Source organism: Agrilus planipennis, unplaced genomic scaffold, assembly GCF_000699045.2.
Source record: "Agrilus planipennis isolate EAB-ADULT unplaced genomic scaffold, Apla_2.0 scaffold27, whole genome shotgun sequence".
Taxonomy (NCBI): Eukaryota; Metazoa; Arthropoda; class Insecta; order Coleoptera; family Buprestidae; genus Agrilus; species Agrilus planipennis.
In genome coordinates this window covers 947044-966780 of record NW_020439094.1, presented here as the reverse complement: position 1 = coordinate 966780, position 19737 = coordinate 947044, and the positions used below count along the sequence as shown (strand labels likewise).

The window sequence follows — 19737 nt, the reverse complement described above, 5'->3', positions numbered from 1 at the left end:
TATACCTAATAAAAAAAATTAATGAGAATTTAATCCTATGATTTTGAATTTCCCGTTTCGAAATATCCTTCGCGTGGGGTAGTCAGGTACAAATTCGGCAAAGGACAGAGGGTGTAACAGTGATATATAGAGAAATATATAGTTTATATATCGTTCCTAAATTGGAAATAAGGCCGTAATATGTTATTTGAAATATGTTTCTCGAATGAAAAAAATCGACTTACTACTTGGGTTATTGCTGTAACGTTTCAAAATGAATTATTCAGTATTGAGTCAACTGCCGTTTTCGAAACCGTAAACCAGTCGGCGCTCTCTGCGATTCGATGGAAACACAAGAGTTTTCCCGATTTACAATGTTGAACACGTTTCGTTGAAATTATCATTCCCACAAACGTCGTTCGACACTGACGTAGTTTCAGCGGAAATGAAAAAAAAAAACGAATTAAACTTTCCAAGTTTTACAATGTCGAACAATTTTACAGTAACTCGCACCCAGCCGAAATGTCTAATATTTCAATTAGAAATAAAGTTAGCTAACTTATCCATCTGAACAAACTCTTGCAGTTCTGTGTTGCATGCAAACTAAATTATTCCTAAATATACTAGTTCTTCCCCCCTATCAGTCACTGTGAGCTCGAAACTGTTAGCACCATTGCTTCCAGTGGTCGAAATTCACTTCTGTGAACAATACTATGACGTAGTGTCGGCCATCATTCTTTTTCAATTGTTATTGCATTGTCACTGACGTCGGCCATTATGGTTTTTTAATAGATATATAGTAATCAATGATTAAAATTTAAAGGAATTGTTTGTAAATAGGTATGCAACACATCGTACACTTCAGCATAAGAAATTGCTGACACTAACTTTCATGCTGACAGCACTCATTTTTTTTATAAATAATATTCAGTACTTCTATAAAAACAAATTTATTTATACATGTCAAAATAACAATACAAAAACATTAAAGCGCATTCATAAATACATGAAATGTTTATAATTTATTACATTTTTAATTACCAAATAGGTGCTGATTTCAAAATTGGAGCAGGGGCAGCATAGGACAGGTGAGCTGCCTTATAAATAGGTGCTGGCGCAGCATAAGACAATGCGGGTGCAGCGTAAGAGATAGGAGCAGCAGCTTTAAGCACTGGAGCAGCTGCGGCATAAGAAATAGCTGGGGCACCGTAAGAAATAGCTGGTGCACCGTAAGAAATAGCAGGAGCAGCCTTGAAAATTGGCGCAGGCGCAGCATAAGAGATTGCTGGGGCAGCTTTAATAATTGGCGCTGGAGCAGCGTACGCATAGGACGCTGGAGAAGCGTAGGCGTAGGATGCTGGAGCTGCATAAGTTAAAGGTGCTGGAGCGGCGTATTTAACAATTGGGGCTGGCGCGGTATATTTAACGACAGGAGCTGGGGCTGCATAAGTTACTGCTGGAGCGGCAACAAGGGCAGATTTCGAGAACTGTAATAATTTCAAATCTTAGTTTACTAAAACGTTACAGAAATGACATAATTTGATGATACAAAAATTTATTAACATTTTTACAATAGCATACGATATTTCCGGTAAAACTAATAGAATATTTTATTTAAAACAAAATATTTTTAACTTTAAGTGACTGGTGGAGTAAGGATAAAAATTTATCTAGATGCAATCATATTAATGAGAAAAAATTGTTTTCGGTGGTAGAGTACTGGTGCGTAAAACCAGGGACCCGGGTTCTATTCTCGGCGAGGGAGTAACAGCATTTCTAATTAATTTAGGGTTATCTGTAGTGGGTACAAGTTAATTAAAAAAACTAATACACCAGGACATTGAAAATTTAAAATGTGTGTAATTACTAAAATGTATTTTGACTATATCAGTATCGAAAAATTGCTGAGAATAGAAAAGACTTGTTTTAGGATTGAGCTTTTTAAAAATATTCTAAGATTGATTAATATTAGATAATGTTTTTGACATTATTAGAAAGCCTTTAAATAGTTTTAAGTGCTTATATCAGAAAATAGTTTATCAGAAACCTCCACGGCTTTCTACCTTACTTCGTCGCGGCTTCTATTTAAACTGAAGACCACTTAATTCATTAATAAATTAACTAAGGTAAGAACCGACCTGGTTTTTAATTAAATAGTCAGCTGTTTTTCTTACAACTAAGTATGCATTGAATTCTTATATCTGACGAAATATGAGATAATCTGATAAAACTGTGTCGAATAACTACATCAGTTATAACTAATTTAAAGGTTACAAAGCACATTTCATGAATTAAGACATGAAAACAGTGAACATATCGGATATAACATCTGGCAACATTTTATAATGAGACGAGACACTTTGCGCTAAATAGAAGTCATTCCTTGATGCGAATTCGTGACCAACGTAATCTCGGGTGTGGTGACTATTATAAATCTCACATGTCATGCCACTTTCAATTGACTATTTAAAACTTTTACACGTATTGACCAAACGGTTCGCAACAATTTCACACTGGAGTAACAGCCGGAATTTGCTTACTAAATGAAGTTGCAATTTAATTAGAAATGAGTTACACGCAAAGCAATTATTCTAAATTTACTTTAAAGTATATGTGGGTATGGTGTTAAGTAACTACCTACTTTATTTTTTTTGTGAAATTTTAACTTCTTCAATTTATCATTGTAATGTATTAAATAATGCTATAGACAAAGAGTAAAAATTGCAATTTACCTACGAAATCTCGCCTTATATGTTTCAACTGCATGTAGGTGGTAACAGTTAAACGTAAAATCATGGGCTTGTAAAATGATGTTGACCGCCGCGAATTTTTAACTTTTTTAAATAAACTTTTCAAACTCCCTTTTAAATGTCCTTTTCGAACATAAGTTGATTTTTTAGCATTAATAGACAAGTTATTAATTATTGTTAAAGCACTTTAACAAAAGAAAAGTGTAAAGACGAGAAGCCATCAAAATACCTCTTCCCAAAACTTTTTTAGTTACTTATTGAAGCGAAAAACATTTTCGATTTAATTATGTAGTTGGAGAGAAAAGATTAAAATCTTTATTAATTTTCAAATCAATAAACAAATCATAACCTAACTTTCAAGAAGTGCACAGTTTCTATTTTTTTAAGGTTATGTATCCCATGAATGCTAGGTTATGGTTACTTTAGATTATCCTAATTCTTTTCAATTATACAATTAAATTGAAAAAGAGTTTTCCGCTTCGATGGGGCAAATATATTTTGATTACTAAAAACGTATTTTCCTTGTTGTAATGCTAGTTTTGTTAAATTATTTAAACAATTGTTAATTTGTTAAAGTTAAAAGATACAACTGGAGCAATTTTACGTTCTAGAACGGAAAGGTCATTAATATTACGTTCAATTTAGAAATTTGAAAAATATTGTTAAAGGTATATGTGACGGAAAAATGTATATTTTTCGTAAATATTTAATACTATTTCTTAAGCATTCGTTTTCATTAAAAAAGACGCTAAATATATGTTTGGAGCACGACGCTGTACTGGTGCGAAACATGAGCAGTGGGCGCAGCCGAAAAGAAAATGTTAGAAGCTTTCGAAATGTGGTGTTATAGATGAATGATGAGGATACCGTGGACAGAGAAGATTAGAAATGAAGAGGTATTAGAGAGAATAGGAGAACAATTGACTCTACAGAAGTCAATAAAAAAAAGGCGAGATAGGTTGATAGGACACCTTCTTAAGTATGAAGGTCTAGTCAGAGTCATATTAGAGGCAGAAACGAGAGTTAAGAGTAGTAGAAGTAGACCTAGATTAGGTTACTCTTTGCAAATAGTTAAGGATGTGGGTTGTTCTAGTTTTGGGGAAATGCGAAGATTAGTTCAGGATAGGTAGGAGTAGAAGTGCGTGTCCAACTAATCTTAGGACTAACGACCTTATGATGTTGATATGTCGAAAACATTGAGTTGTATAAGGTTTGAGAGGCAAATTTATTAATCGGATTATTTGAAAAGATGAAATTCTAATACCAAAACAAGATTCTGATAAAAAAGTTAGTGGTAGTGGGTCTTTACTGCTTCTTGCAAGTGTAAACAATACGTTACTTATTGTCTAACAAATCAGTTTTTTTGTTTTTTCGTTTTACAAGTGCTTTTACTCTGAAATTACTAAATATGTTTTAAATTTAAAATTGAGTAATAACAGTTCACTGTGACCATGCTCTGTTCTGGTTTGTTTGGTCTTAATCTATTAAGCCAGCATTGAATTAACTACATTCAATTTCAATTTCCAATCAAACGAATAATCTGTAAATGTTAATATTTATGGATATTCTCACATAGGTACAAGCAAAAAACTCAACAGATCGCAGGAACTTGTTTTTTGTTATTTTGTCACAGATGACGCATAAAACATAAACTGAACGTTACACAACATTTTCTTTTGAGTTATCCGCTTTATTTTAAATAATGAGCACCTAGACACTATCCCTTAACTGAAATTAATTATTATTTACGTAGTTGAAACACTGTAGAAGCAAATGTTAAACAAGGTTTTGCGTTTACTTAAGTTATACCAAATCAATTTTGAATAATAAGAAAAAACAATTTACCTTCAGAGTATTTTGATAAGATGTGGCTGCAGGAATGGCAGCTGCCTTAATGACAGGAGCTGCATAGGCTGCAGCTAATGGAGCAGAATAAGCAACAGGTGCGGAGTACGAAACTTCACCAAGTATACCTGCATTGCAAGCAGCAAAGAACAGAGGAATGATAACCTACAAAGAGAAATAAAAAAGGAACATATATAAAATACTTTTGAATCTATTTATTTGGAATTCAATTTTGAGATGTGACTGACAAACAAGAACCCATTAAAAATTATTATTAATCAAATTTAATAACTAACGTAATGCAATCAGAAGAAGGCTTATGCAGCTGAAACGTTTTTTTGCTAATCGAGTACATGATAATATTATTGATTTAATTAAAAATACTTTTAACCAAATTTTGACTCATTAAAGTTTCTTTTAAACATTGCAAAAAATAATACACATTTCTAAATCTTTATACTTGTATCTTAAAATTTTGTAACTAAACTTTAATTTTTAATTCGTAAACTAATTATCCTTTGTAAATTCTTGTAATTACCGTTGTTAGTGTAAAAATAAATAGTGATAATACTTACGATTCGAAGCATTTTAATTTTTGGCTGTGGCAAGATCTGCAGGTTGTTTGGTAATGATAAGTAAGACGATGGTAGTAGTCTTTTATATAGATATGAGGTCCCTGCAGGTTGTCAAAGGAGTCTCGAAGGCTCTTTAGTCCTCTTCTGGGTCAGGGGCATGATGTAACGGTCTAGTTTTCACTTTCGTTTCGGTGCAATGACTGTACATGTGTTCTGTTGCTTCCTCAGTCGATTTCGACAATTTAGAACACGGTGACAGTATTGCTAAGCCTATGTACATACATAAAGATTGCATGCCTACCTATACCTGTATTTTATGGTACACGACTGGTAATTAATTAGATAATCGACCTAAAACCATTTGGCAGGTATCGTATAGATAAATGGGGCGGAAACTACGCATAAAATTTTAATTTGTCGGTCTTCAAATTTAATCTTGCTCCACGAATTCTGAGAAACTGACCTAGTAAATGAGACGAGAATTGCCATTGACAACGTCTATGGAATGAATATTTTTGAAGAAAAATGTCAGACTTAAGCAAATATGCCTAGAATACGGAAAATATTATGTAATGTACTTTTATTTCTACATATTTTTATATTGGATTTACGTTAAAATTTCATTTTTTTTTTTAATATTGTAAACCTTTTAACTTCTTTTTTCGCTTGTAAAGTGTCTCTAAGTGACCCTTCGTGCCTCAGAAGATGTCCTACCACCCTATCTCTCCTATTTCTTATTAACTTCTACAGCGCCTTCGATTTTCCTACTCTTATTGATACATCTTCTAAAAACTTAATACTTTTGGGTGTTTCATTCCTACTAGCCTCTAATGCCGGTGGGCGGGCAGTCCCTCTGGACTACGCCGAAAGATAGGGCGGAAGGCCCTCTTTAGCCTCCTTTCAGGAATCGTGGAGATGGGTGGGTGGTAGTTCGGATGAGAAAGATGAGATGGACAAAATGAAGACAGAAGAGAATGAAAGTTTATCTATGGAATATTTACTGCCCTAGCATTTGCCTAAGTGATCCAAAGAAACCACAGAAAAACTTGGACCAAGGCAGACGAATCCGGAATCGAACCGCCGTCCTCCCGAATGCTAAACAATGATCTAAACCTCTAGCCCATGCCGCTCGGTGATACTTCCTCATCAACCGTATTTTTATCATTCGTTTATAACACATTTTGAACGCTTCTAACTATCTTTACCGCCGCGCCCACTGTCTATGTTTCGCACCCATACTCAACCGTAGTTCAGACATACACTTTTAGCAATCTTTTTCGAATTTCTGAATAGAAATTTCTTCTTTTTGTAAATCCCGATTCGATCAAAGAGACCATTGTATTGATTGATTTAGCATCATTTGAAGTGAGAAATATTTGATTTTGAATTATTCCATTAATTCTACCAATCTTGAATTGTTTTTATTACTTTAAAATGGAAAAAAGCATCTGTCATATATTTCGCAAGAAATTGTATTCAAGTAGTTTTGTAATTTTATGTTGTCTACTATTTCAGTAGGTATAGGTACCACAATTTCGTTATAGTTAGATTGAAAAGGTCATTGTAACGCACCTTGCACAGCCTTTTTCACGACGACAGGTTCAGATTCTCTGTAAAATATAGTCGTCAGATTAAGACGTCACGTTGAGTTTGTAAATGACTGTTATCAATCACCACATACGATTTATTTACTTAGTTTTATGGAACAGGCCCAATATGCATCGCCTGTTACATATGAATCGGATGTATCTGATAACGAGTTCAATCATAATTATATCTTGCATAATAAATGAAAACGCCATAGTTATTTAAAAATGGAATGAGGTCACCATCCCTACAACATGAAAAATAAGCAATTCTAACCCATTTTATGACAAAATAAATTGGGAAATGTAAAAGTATAAAAATCTCGGGTGTATAACGGCAAATTACAGGGGCCTTCAGTGCGTCGTCCACATTTACTTATAGTGGAGTCAATAGAGAAAAAAAATCGATTTCGTGACTTAACAAAAAATCAACTGTGAGATCACACAAATAAAATGTCAGGTATTATTTTAATATTTTTTCAACAATTGGTTGTTAATTCGTTGTAAACAATTAAGCCTGATTGTAAAGAATTAAGGCTGATGAATGCATGTTTTTGGTTTTTGCTTATATGTACATGTAAACTAAAGGAGCAGTCTCTTTGACATTACCAGAAGAATTCTAGGAAATTTTAGACTTTGATTAATTCCATCTGATCAATAATACCTCAGCAAATCAATTTTCCATTTATAAGCCGTTGAAATGAGTGATAAATGAAATTCGATCGAGCAGTTGGTTTGCTGTTAAGATTTTTGAAAAACATCTATAAATTGACATAATTATTACTATTATTGGTATCGGAACAGAAACTATTATATCTATTGAACGCAGTTTCATGACAGCTGTCTATGCCGTGCTGATGAGAAGCAACCAATTCGAAATCGAGAGATCCGCGTCGGATTGTTTAATTGCAGTTGAAATCCTTAATTGAAAAGAATTTTGCCAAACATCTATGAATCGCACAATTAATTTAAATTAATTAGTAATACAAACATGCTACAGATAGCATTTACTAAATATTGTTTGGAATCTTTAGCTGCAAATATAGTCCAGTTCAATGTTTTAGTATTTCTTATCATGTGCGTATACGTAGTTTTATTTACATTTACAAAAAACCTAAAAGCTTTTGAATATTTCATTCCCACCAGTTAGCAATGTAAGTAGGCGGGCAGTCCCTCCAGACTGTAGCCTCCTTCCAGGAATCGTGGGAATGAGTGAGTGATAGTTAAGGTGAAAAAGATGAGACAGACAAAATGATGACAGAAAAAAAGGGAAGATTATCAGAGGATTTTTACTGCCCCAGCATTTGCTTAAGTTATCCGAGGAAACTTGGACTAGGGCAGACGGACTCAAATGCTAAGCAGTGATCTAAACCTCTAGACCATGCTATTCGGCACGGTGATGACGAATTCCCTCCCGGGTACTAGCGGAGTTCCCTTCCGTTCATATCAACTCCGATAATTAAGTTAACGACTACTTACCGATTTTATTTATCGAAAATAACTATATATATTTATAGTGCACTTCAGTACTTCAGTAAATTAAAGATAAAATAATTTCAGAAAGAAAACACATATCAGTTATGAAATGTTTATTTATTTAATTTTAAAATGGTTTCCTACTACCTTAACAAATTCAATGTTTGGAAATTCGTCTGCGTCTAGCTTTTTGATGCAATCATCCAGAAAAACTTTATTAGTTTTAGTTTGTCTTGTATTTGACTAATAGAAGGGTAGTGTGATACAATTATTATTGTTATTGTGGTGTCTATAATATATGAATAATATCAAGATTAATATGTGATGTGAGGCTGTATTATTTAAACAACTCTTTATGACTTTATAGTGGCAATTAGTACTCTAGGTCATCCGCCGCTGTTGGGAGGCAATTGATGCATAATTAGGAGGGAATTTGACATACCGAAAATTTTAACCCTAATTAAAAACAGGTATATGGGAGGGAACTAGGTATTATCCATTCGGTATTTACATTTACAATTAGTCAACCTATGAAATAAATAGCCTCTATTGGAACGGACGGGACGGTTCAGTTTTATTCGCTAGTTCGAAAGTTAGAGTTACGATTTTGTAATTTTGTTATAGGATTTATAGGATGGCAAAAAATCATAAGATTAGCCGATTATAAATGTCTTTTGTAATGAAAATAACTGGTTATTAAAGTACCTAAGGAAACGCCTATTATTTAATCACGTGAGGTGCCTTTAAAAATTGGACTGCTCTCCCATCTGGTAATTTATTCCATGTAATTAATAGGCGCCCCTTTACAGCATTGCATACTCAGGTATTTATTTTTAGAATGATGAAGGCATGAGGTGTTTGGTTTTAAGTTTAAATCTAATTGCATTTTACTGAACCCATTCAAGCACTTTTGAATTTATGCAATTAGTAGCACCCTCTTAATAATTATTAAGGGACGAAAAAGTAGGGAAAGAGCGAATATAAAGATAGGAGACGAAAACTTAGAAGAAGTGGCTGATTTTAGGTATCTAGGAGGTCAGATAAGTCAGGATGGATATAGGGATATAAAGCAGAGGATAGCGCAGGGTCGTGTCGCCTTTAATAAACAGAAGTCACACTTCTATGTTCGCGAACGGTTAATTTAGAAATTCGAAAAAGGTTGTTAAAGGTATATGTTTGGAGCACAGTGTTGTTTGGGTGCCAAACATGGACAGTGGGTGCGGCGGAAAAGAAAAGGTTAGAAGCGTTCGAAATGTGGTGTTATAGGCGGATGATGAGGATAACGTGGGTAGAAAAAGTTAGAAATGAAGAGGTATTGGAAAGAATAGGAGAACAGAGGACTCCATGGAAGTCAATAAAAAAATAGGCGAGATAGATTGGTATGACACCTTCTCAGGCATGAAGGTCTAGTCAGAGACATATTAGAGGCAGAAACAGGAGTTAGGAGGGGTAGAAGTAGACCTAGATTAGGTTACTGTTCGCAAATAGTTAAGGATGTGTGCTGTCTTAGGACTGACGACCTTATGATGATGAATAATTTTAAGATATGATATATTTTCAAAAATGTTCAGTTAACAATTTTTTTATAATCCATGAACATCTAGCATCAAAACAATAACTTTATTTATTATAATCCAGATGTTCACCTTGACACCGTGAAGTTTCGAAAACAACTTGCTTTTATTAATTGTTCGAAACATAATTTATAACACCAGAGAAACGTTACAACAGAAAGTTTAGGCAATATTAATATGTAAATTAAGATCTGGTTATCATAACGAAACTCTTAATGGTCGTTGAGGCTAAGTGGATATCATACAATCAAGTCCGCATTAAATAGCATTTCAGTAATGGATTTTTAAAAGGAATAAATAGGATATGGTGCACACAGTAACTAATTTCGTCAATTCTCTCAAGTAGTCATGGGCAATTATTCTGAATGTAAAATATAACGTTATTAGGAAAACAATTATTCTAAAATAATTTGATTAAAAGAGATTTACTAGAAAAAAAATCTAGACGGTACGCATACTCCATAATCAGTGCAATTTTTTGTCTTTTCCGCGTTTTGCGAAGTCTGCATTATCCAAATTTGATTTGCTATACGGAGTGTTCAAAAATAGAAAAAAGAAAATTTCGTTTAAGTGGCAGCCATGTGAAATATGACTCCAATCGAACAAAGTTATACGAAAACGTTGTTAAGAATGCCAAAATATTGGGTTATGCAAAAAAAATAGCGGCGATATTCAAATGTTTCGTCCCAGTCAAATGGCTAAAAAAGTTCGCAGTATGCCCATGCGGCTAAACTGAAAATTTGGTCAAAAAATTTTTTTAGATAAAACTGGTAGGAGAGAGTGGGGGAATCGGGAACAGCTAGATAAGTAATATTGTATTCCCTGCGAACTGCATCGTTTCGGACATATTTAATAGAAGCATCCAGCGTCCCCTAGTGAGTAAACAAAAGTGAGAAAGAAAGGCCGCACGCAAGCTGTCACGGGGAATAGGACAAGTTTTTTTTGCATTTCTGTTATAGTTTTTGTTGTGTATTATAAAAGATCTAAGTATAATATTTTTGAGTTCAAAGACCCCATATTTCGTTGCTATCACACAAGTACTATCTGTTTTCAAACTCTATAGATATGACTTGAAGTTCATCAAAAATACTGTGAAGGTTGGCGGCCATTTTGATTTACATTAACTACTTCGGGCAATTGAGAACGGTGTCGGGAACGTTCCTATTGATCCCGATAAATTTAAAGGCAGCTTTAAAAATGCAGTATTTACTCAATCCTACGACAGAATAACTCAAGAATTCGATATTCATAAAATTGCAGCTGATCAAAGTTATAATGAGTCAAATATCATGGTCACCCAGAGTCATCATTCCTGAAAATGACAACGATTTAAACGTTACCACTAATACTCCTCCTCTATTCACTTTTGTTCCTATTGCCGAAATCATCAATGTGTCGGTCATTCCTAAAACAGAAACCACTTCTAAGCAATAGAATAAAAAGCATTCCCAGATTTTATCCTGCTTAGCAATAAAAACTTAACTAGAGGAAAAACGAAAGACAAAGTCACAGGAAAGCTAAAAAATAAAAAGTTCCAACTAATAAACCAGAAGAGACCATTAAAACCATAAAAAAGAAGCTACGAATCAAGGTTGAAGGAGACACAACTACGAAGAAGACTGAAAGGAAGTGAAAACGAAAAGAAATTTTACTGTATATAATGAGCAAGGAAAAGTATGAATTTCTCATTTGTAAACTCTGGGCACATGAACAATGTACTACCGGCGTAATTTATAAGGGCTACGTGTGTGATATGTGGCACACAAAAAAGAATGTAATTTATCGCAAATTTAACTGTATCGTCCCTAATTACCCCATAGAGTGTTGGGTAAAAAGGAACAGAAATGTTTTTTGTTTTCTAATAAAACGTCGATTTTTAACTTTCTTTTTGTTACTAATTTAGTAGATACTTGATTTACTATACAGAGTGCTCAACAATAAAAAAACAAGGTTTCGTTTAAACGGCATCCATATGTAATATGACGTCAATCGAAAAAAGTTACAGGACACCTAAAATCATTACATCTGCTTTCGTTTCCGCTTCCGCAAAAATTTACTATTTACTTCTATTTCCTCTTCTGCTTTGGTTATGACACATCCGTTGCATTGCTAGGCTAAGCAATTATCACCCAATGACTACGCTAGAGCATGGCAAATTTTAAGTTTGACCAAGTAGAGTGAACGTATGACATAACTAATTTTGTATTCTTCATAACATACGTTTCCACTTGTTTGAAAGCAATATGGATCATAGAAACTAATTCCCGAATGAAAACTTGTTCACGTCCATTAAAGTTCCAAATTTTATATTACGACCGGGATTAAAAACGTGTTCATCTTCCCCAAATTTCTTTTCAAGGGTTTCTGTGGGTTAAATCACATACATACTATGACAATACTAATCATTTTCATCATCATGATATGGTCGTCAGACCTAAGACTGGTTAGACACGTACCTCCACACTTTCCTATCCTGAGCTAAATTTCGCATTTCCCTAAAACTAGAACAGTCCACATCCTTAACTATTTGCGAATAGTAATCTAATCTAGGTCTACCTCTACCCCTCCCAACTCCTGTTTCTGCCTCTAATATGTCTCTGACTAGGCCTTCATGCCTGAGAAGGTGTCCTACCAACCTATCTCGCCTATTTCTTATTGACAACCATAGAGTCCTCTGTTCTCCTATTCTTTCCAATACCTCTTCATTTCTAACCTTCTCTATCCACGGTATCCTCATCATTCGTCTGTAACACCACATTTCGAATGCTTCTAACCTTTTCTTTTCCGCTGCCCCACTGTCCATGTTTCGCACCCGTACAACGCCGCGCTCCAAACATACACCTTTAACAACCTTTTTCTAATCGTTTTATGTCATATTTTACATTCACAGTACAGTCCCTATCAAAAATTTTTTGCCATCGGCGCCCCTTTTCTTAGTTTCCTCCCATCTGACAGTTTAATTTCAAAATTTTTATTTTATCTGCTAGATATCTTAGAATGTCCCAGTTACATTTTTGCGATTAGCATATTCAAAAACTATAGCTTAAACCCCAAAGGTGTGTAAGAATAGTACCTTTAATTGGCCACAACGGCGTCTGCAATGTGCGTATGTACCTAGTAATAGATGTAATTGAAGTAATTGGGTCACAATATGATTACTGCCTATTTGCGCAAGTTCCATCTATTTATAGCACGGCAATTTCTATTCATGGTATCGTATAACAATGTGCAGAATTGTAGATATGTTTTACTAATTAGTAGGTATAGGTAAACGTAGTGAAACACCACTGGCAAAATATAATTAACTTTCGACACACAATACCTACTTAACTTAAATGCATTGGTGGCATTGAAATATCTCTGAAATCACAATTATTAGTTATTATGATTGGTGTAAATATTGAAACTAACTATTTGCACTGGTATTTGCAATAATTGCACACAATGTAGGCTATTGAAACAAATGATGCTGATTTATTAACTAAATTTAGATACGTATTAGAGTAATATATTAAATATAATAGTATAATAATTATACTGGCTAATTAAAGGTACCTTTATGAATATCTATTGAGTTAATTTATAAAACGTGTGGCAGAGATGCAAAAAATGGTTGCTACGATTTAAATGTGGGATTATTAATAGTGGAGCTAACGGATGTTTGGAATATTGAAGTGTTTATTAAAGAGATAAGAAGATATTGCGATGATACATGAAATGATCCGTAAATTGAATACAAAAACCGAGTCCCCACAACTGCTGTCTGCAAGAACTGATTCAACTCTCTGCTGGGATTAGCAGTGAAGCTCTTAAAAAAGACCCGGAAGGGCGTGATTTCCTTAGTTTTTATTGCCCTACCGATGCATGTGTCGATTTTGTCGTGGAGTCCCTTTTCTTAACTATCGTCAATAAAATTGTAGCCCAGCGGATGACTCGGGAATTTCCCGTAAAACATTTTTGTTGCTTATCCTAAGAACATAAATACTTACGGTCTAGACTCTTAAAATTACAAACTATTTCTAAATTGATTTTTTTTTGAACCATTTTACCCGTAGTACCAATTGACCCAACCATGTCGGGTGAGATACATAGATTTTATTTTATTTTTTTCAAGAATACGTCTATTTTTTTGATATAGATATTGAAATGACTGTTGACTGTTTATCTCGTTTATTTCTGAAGTTATAGTAAATTGAAAAAAATACCCTATGTAATTACTAATTTCACCCTACTTCTGTTTCAGTTCCAAACTGGGCAGATTCTTTTACATAGTAACTGCTAATTGTGAGGCAAATTTACGTAGAAAATTCAGGAAAGACAATAAATAATAGTACACAAAAATATTGCAATCCTGTTAAAAAAAATTGCTGACAATATCAAGCTAGAAATACTAAAGAATAAACACATGTGTGTAGGCTTTCTCTATTTAATGCTGATGCGATTGACTTCTCAAAATGCCTTGAGCCTTGAGTCAGTCAGTGCTACCTAATTTGAATTCTAATTGTAAACAAATTAACTCTTACACCTCACACCTTAAATCAGCCTTCAAATGTCAGCAAGAAGTCCATGTTGTACGAGTCATTTGTGAATATTGTGGAACAAGAAACGATAGCGAACGAAAGTTAACGAATTTTACGAAAACAGTTACACTTAATTTGGAAATATTTTTAAGGACTGCTGTCTAGTAATCCGCATGATTTGCATTAACGAATATTTAAAGCATTGAAATTTGAATCATATCTATCTTTAAAAATTATTTAGTTTGTCAACGAAAACACTGAAACATCATAAACAGAGTAGCTAGGCATTGATCAAATTTAAATATATTGTCAGGGTAATTCTCTATTTCTTCCCCTAGTTCTAATGTGAACAAAAGAATAAAGGCAATCGGTTCTATAACAAATAAAGACATGATCACCTTCTAGTACGTAATTAAATAGCTCCAACGTATTGGTAATGAATAACATTAGCTCCTTTTGTTTCAAGTTAGTCCCGCAGGGCTATGAATAGTAAAATCACAAATTAAATAAACATTTATAAAAACAAAGCAATTGATATTTTAAAATTCCTAAAGAAAAAGAAAAGAAAAGCTTTTTTAATATTCGTTCACAATAAATTTAATAAGATGGGTTATAAAAACGTTTATTGCATAATGGTTATTTTAATTTGATCAGTACTTATGAGTACCTAATGACTTTTCATTGTCTAGGTCACAACGTTTGGTTGAATTCGGATTGCGGTGATTTAAAAATAAAATGGCTATATTAATAAAAAATCAAGTAAACATCCATATTTCAAATAAATAACAGTAAAACAAAAATAATGGTGTGCAAGACAAGAACAAGTAGGAAAAAAGAGAATATAAAGGTATAGTAGACGAAAAATTAGAAAACACAATTGATTTTCGGTATCTAGGAAGTCAGATAATTAAGGATGGAAGCAGTAAACAAAGGATATCGCAGGGTGGAGAGTCACCTTTAACAAAAAGAAGTCACTTCTATGCTTGCGAACGGTTAATCTAGAAATTCGAAAAAGATTGTTAAAAGTGTATTTCTGGAGCACGATCCTGTACGGGTTCGAAACGTGGACAGTTCATGCAGCGAAAACCAGAAAGGTTAGAAGCGTTCGAAATGTAGTGTTACATGCGAATGATGAGGATAGGGTGAGTAAGAGATAGTCACAAGTGTATTCGATAGAATAGGAGAACAGGGAGCGCTACGAAAGTTGGTAGGAAAACTTCTGAGGCATGAGGTGCTAATTAGAGACATGTTAGAACAGTGGTTTCCAACCTTTTTGTACCTGGCCCCCCCTTTAAAAAAAAAATTGTTGCGCCCCCTTAATTTTTCTAACAATCTAATTTCATAAATACTCAACTGATATTATAATTTATTTAATGGGCTACAAAATAATATAAGTACTTTATTATGTAAAAATATNTAATTATTTATTATAAGAAATAATAATTTTCGCGGCGACAATTGTGGATTACGTATACCTATTTTGCTGATTCATTTTTTTGACACCTATTTGACTTTTTTGGTTTGTAATCGAAAATGATATTTTGGAAACAGATGCATGCTCCCCTTGCAACAGTCTCGCGCCACCCTAGGGGGGCGCGCCCCACAGGTTGGAAACCACTGTGTTAGAAGCAGATGCTAGGGATAGAAAAAAGTGGAGGTGCGGACCCAATCAATCTCAGGACTGATGACCCTATGATAATGATAATAATTCATATTTTTGAACAGATAATAATTCAAAACTGTACTACCGAGTTGCTGACCTATAACCTGAAGGGGAAGTTTTGGCAACTAAGTGTTTTTTGTTTATATTATAAAAGATCCGCAAAGCACAAAAATTCTTTCTAAAAATTTGAGTCGGAAAGTTAGCTATTTAAATTAAAAAAAAAAGTATTTCTAAAAATAGAGAAATATGTCTCCTGAAGGTTATGGTTAAATGTTCATTTATAGAAAACAACCTTGTTTAGATTCTGACAGAAGTTTTTTTTTCACCGTTGTTAATAAAGAGATTATAACTATTGATTAGCATAAAATTTGTGTCATTTGCCCTTACATGAAAATTGGGCCGATCTAAATTAATTACCTTCAAATTTTTATTGAATTAGTCAAACAATTCTTTGTATAATACAAAGAAATTGGTCGTTTTTTTTAATTTCTTTATTTTATTTTTAATTTCATGAAGAAAATTACTCATCACTAATTAGTTCCAGGGTATTGGTAATGAACTATACATTGGCTATTTTTGTTTAAGCGACTTTTAATTTATTTTCCTTATAAAGACATGACTCTTGCACTTAAAGAACATCCGGTTGGTTACACCGTTTCGACTAAATGTGTTGAACTTGATTCCGCGGCCCACAAACAAATTTAAAATTTATATTTTCGTTCCTTAAATGTCATGTGAAACAAGCCGAATAAAAATGCTAGATTGCCTTGTCCGATATCCCAGTCCTAACATTCATTTTTGTTCTGATACGTTGTTCTCGAGACTGAAAATGAGAAATATATGGTACATATTTCGCATTGCACAACAAATGTGTTCTTTTTTTAAACAACAAACGCTTTGAAATTGTTCTAGGCGCCCAAATAACAGCTTTGCATCACATGGAAAACTGGCTGATAAACGTTTTGTCTGTTCTTTTTATCTGATATGTGGCCATTAATTAGGCTAATGTTTCGAACAAAAAGGAGAGGATAATAAAACGGCTGTCCCAGATCTATCGTACGACAACGCAATAATTTCTTCGCGGTTGCAAAAAGTCTGCAATTGAATTGGGACATACATGTATCTAGTGCATGTAGGCAATAAAACAACGAAAGAAAATATCTAATATAAAATTGCGATCTTAATGAAGGATTGAACTGGAATGAAACGTAAACATTTTTAGATAATGATTGGACCCGGTTTTGATCCGGTACCCGGCCGGATCCTAAAAAAAGTGATGCTAAAAAACTAGTAGGTATTAGCACTAGAACCGAATGTTTAGTAATTGTAATTTGTTTCTATACAAATTCAATAATTATTATTCAATCCTATGTGCTAATTAAACGTAATATAACGTAACGTTTTAAATCCATACATTAGTTGAATCCTAATTATCCGTTGATTCATTAATTTAATTGGTAACGGAGGGATGACTACATTACATAGATATTCCTGGAATATGAAAATTATTGACCGCCAGCAATAGGTATGTTGTTGACATTATAATGTAATACAATTGTAAACAGTAGAAAATATTACATAATGGTGATATTCAATTTTATTAAAAGATTTTTTTATTTTGGTACGCATTTTAAGGAAATTTGACTAAGTGGTTAATAACTTAAGGTCACGTGAAGATGAAGAAAACTGAGTCAATTTGCTTGAAAAGTGCATGCAAAGAAAAGGACTATTACATATGATGTTATCTGAATTCATTAAAAATTGTACAACCTCTTGTTAGTTTTTATTATTATGAAGTTACTGAAATAGTAGAAATCCTAAGTTATACAAATGCGAATATGGGTTTTTTGTCGACTTTTTACAGCTTAACTATTCAATCGATTTTATCATGAAATTTTGTACACACATTGTCAGGAATACAGAAAAGCATATAGGGTACCTGTTATCCAGGAAAAATACTGTTCCCGAGAGAAAGAAAAAAAAATTAGTTTTATGTGGTCGATTTCACGCCTTAAGTATTCAATCGATCATCATAAAATTTTGTAGATACATAGTAAGGGGTACAGAAAAGGACATAGGGTAGTTTTTATTTAAAATAAAAAATGCTGTTCCCAACTGATAGAAAAATTAGTTTTATATGGTCGTCGATGATTTTAGACATGAAGCAGGGGGTAAAATCTAGTCTTCCATAAAAGGTACTTTTCGTTGTATGTTAATTATAAAATTATTATTAGGAATGTTAACGAATGAATGATTATTAATGAAGAACTTGAATGAAATAAATTTGAATAGAATCTCAATTTGTATATTATTCAATAATTTTGTTACCGTTGAAGATGCCATTATCAGACGAAAAACACGTCCAGAGTTTATTAAATAAAAATTATAATATGTAAAACTACTCAGGTGCGTTTTATTAAAATTTATTTTAACAGTGGCATTGTCTATGTATTCTTTCCCTAAATAAATAGTTATTTATTTTCAAAGTAAGCTTCTCAATCAATATGAAATAAATAAAATTAAGAGCGTATAACAAATTCGCAACAAGTGTAACTAAAGAGAACACCTTTAATTATTATATAACCTTGGTCTTGGTCTGCAGTTCTTTTTGCGTAGGTCAATACTAAAGGTCATAAGAAATTATGGCTTTTTAAAAACTCGTTAACTTAAACGTAGTGCATATGTATTATGTGTAATGAAAGAGACACCTTTCAAGTTTGACACAGTTATTGGTATTTTAAGGTAAAATTTCTTCCGTCTGTTGCTTTTACGCTTCTAGGTTCAATTCTGGGAAACCTTTAATGATAAGTATTGATTTTTATGCTTCTTAATTGTAAAAATAAAGCAAGTGTCGAGTTTCATTCAATTAATTAACTTATTGCCACAATTGTGTGACTACACCGTAGCTTCGTTAGGTGATCTTTTTGTTTTCTTAATTTCTAATTTTATCAAGTAAATTTAATTTGCTTACTTTTGTTAATATAGTTAAAATTCCAACATTATCATCATTTGTGCTGTAGACTTTTTAATCGATAAGCGTTGTAATGTTATTTCATTCACTCTTCGAAAGATCTTCCCGTCTGTCCGATGTACACATTATTGCATGCTCCACATTTTACCTTGTAGGCACCAGGTTTTTATTGTCTATCTGTTTTATCGTGATTATCTTTAATTATCTCATCTAAGGAGTTGCAGGTTTTGTGGGCTAGACTTTCGTTTATTTTTATATATGTATACAATATATACTACAATAATGTGCCTGTTTAATTTATTATTTAAAAGGATGTCTATGTATATAACTCTTTTTATATCCATTAATTCTAAGTATAAATTCAAGCTAATTCTTTATCAAAATTGTCTTTAGAAGAAGGCTCGTTAAGTACCTATATACTTAATTAGTGTAATATTTAATTAAATAAATGAAATGATTTGACGTAAAAGAATTCATATTTTTTCAAGTAGTAGTAAGATTGATAGTTAAGGATGTGAGTTGTTCTAATTTTAAGGAAAAAAGAAGATTAGCTCAGGATAGGAAAGAGTGGAGGTACGTGTCCAACCAGTCTTAGGACTGACGACCTTATGATGAATAAGTATGAAGTTGATAGAACTATTTATTGCATTTTAACTTGAATTTTTTGATTTTAATTAATTTATTTAAAATATTTAAAAATGTTTCTAATTGTATGTATGTCCAATTAAAATCTCATCTAATAACGGAATTAGTAGAAACATTTTTTGAGCAAATTATGTTTCGATATTATTTTAATTT

The 19737-nt window shown here is 32.9% G+C and overlaps 1 protein-coding gene across 1 annotated transcript; it reads right to left on the bottom strand.

Annotated features, from left to right (window-relative positions):
* Positions 1-913: 913 nt before the first annotated feature.
* On the bottom strand, positions 914-5244 carry LOC108735367 (cuticle protein 16.5). Its single transcript, XM_018467305.2, has 3 exons — positions 5150-5244; positions 4575-4739; positions 914-1466 (listed from the first exon to the last, which is right to left on the bottom strand). Exons 1-3 carry the CDS (start codon positions 5159-5161, stop codon positions 1017-1019), a joined length of 627 nt encoding a protein of 208 aa, XP_018322807.2. The 5' UTR covers positions 5162-5244; the 3' UTR covers positions 914-1016.
* Between the last annotated feature and the right edge of the window lie 14493 nt (positions 5245-19737).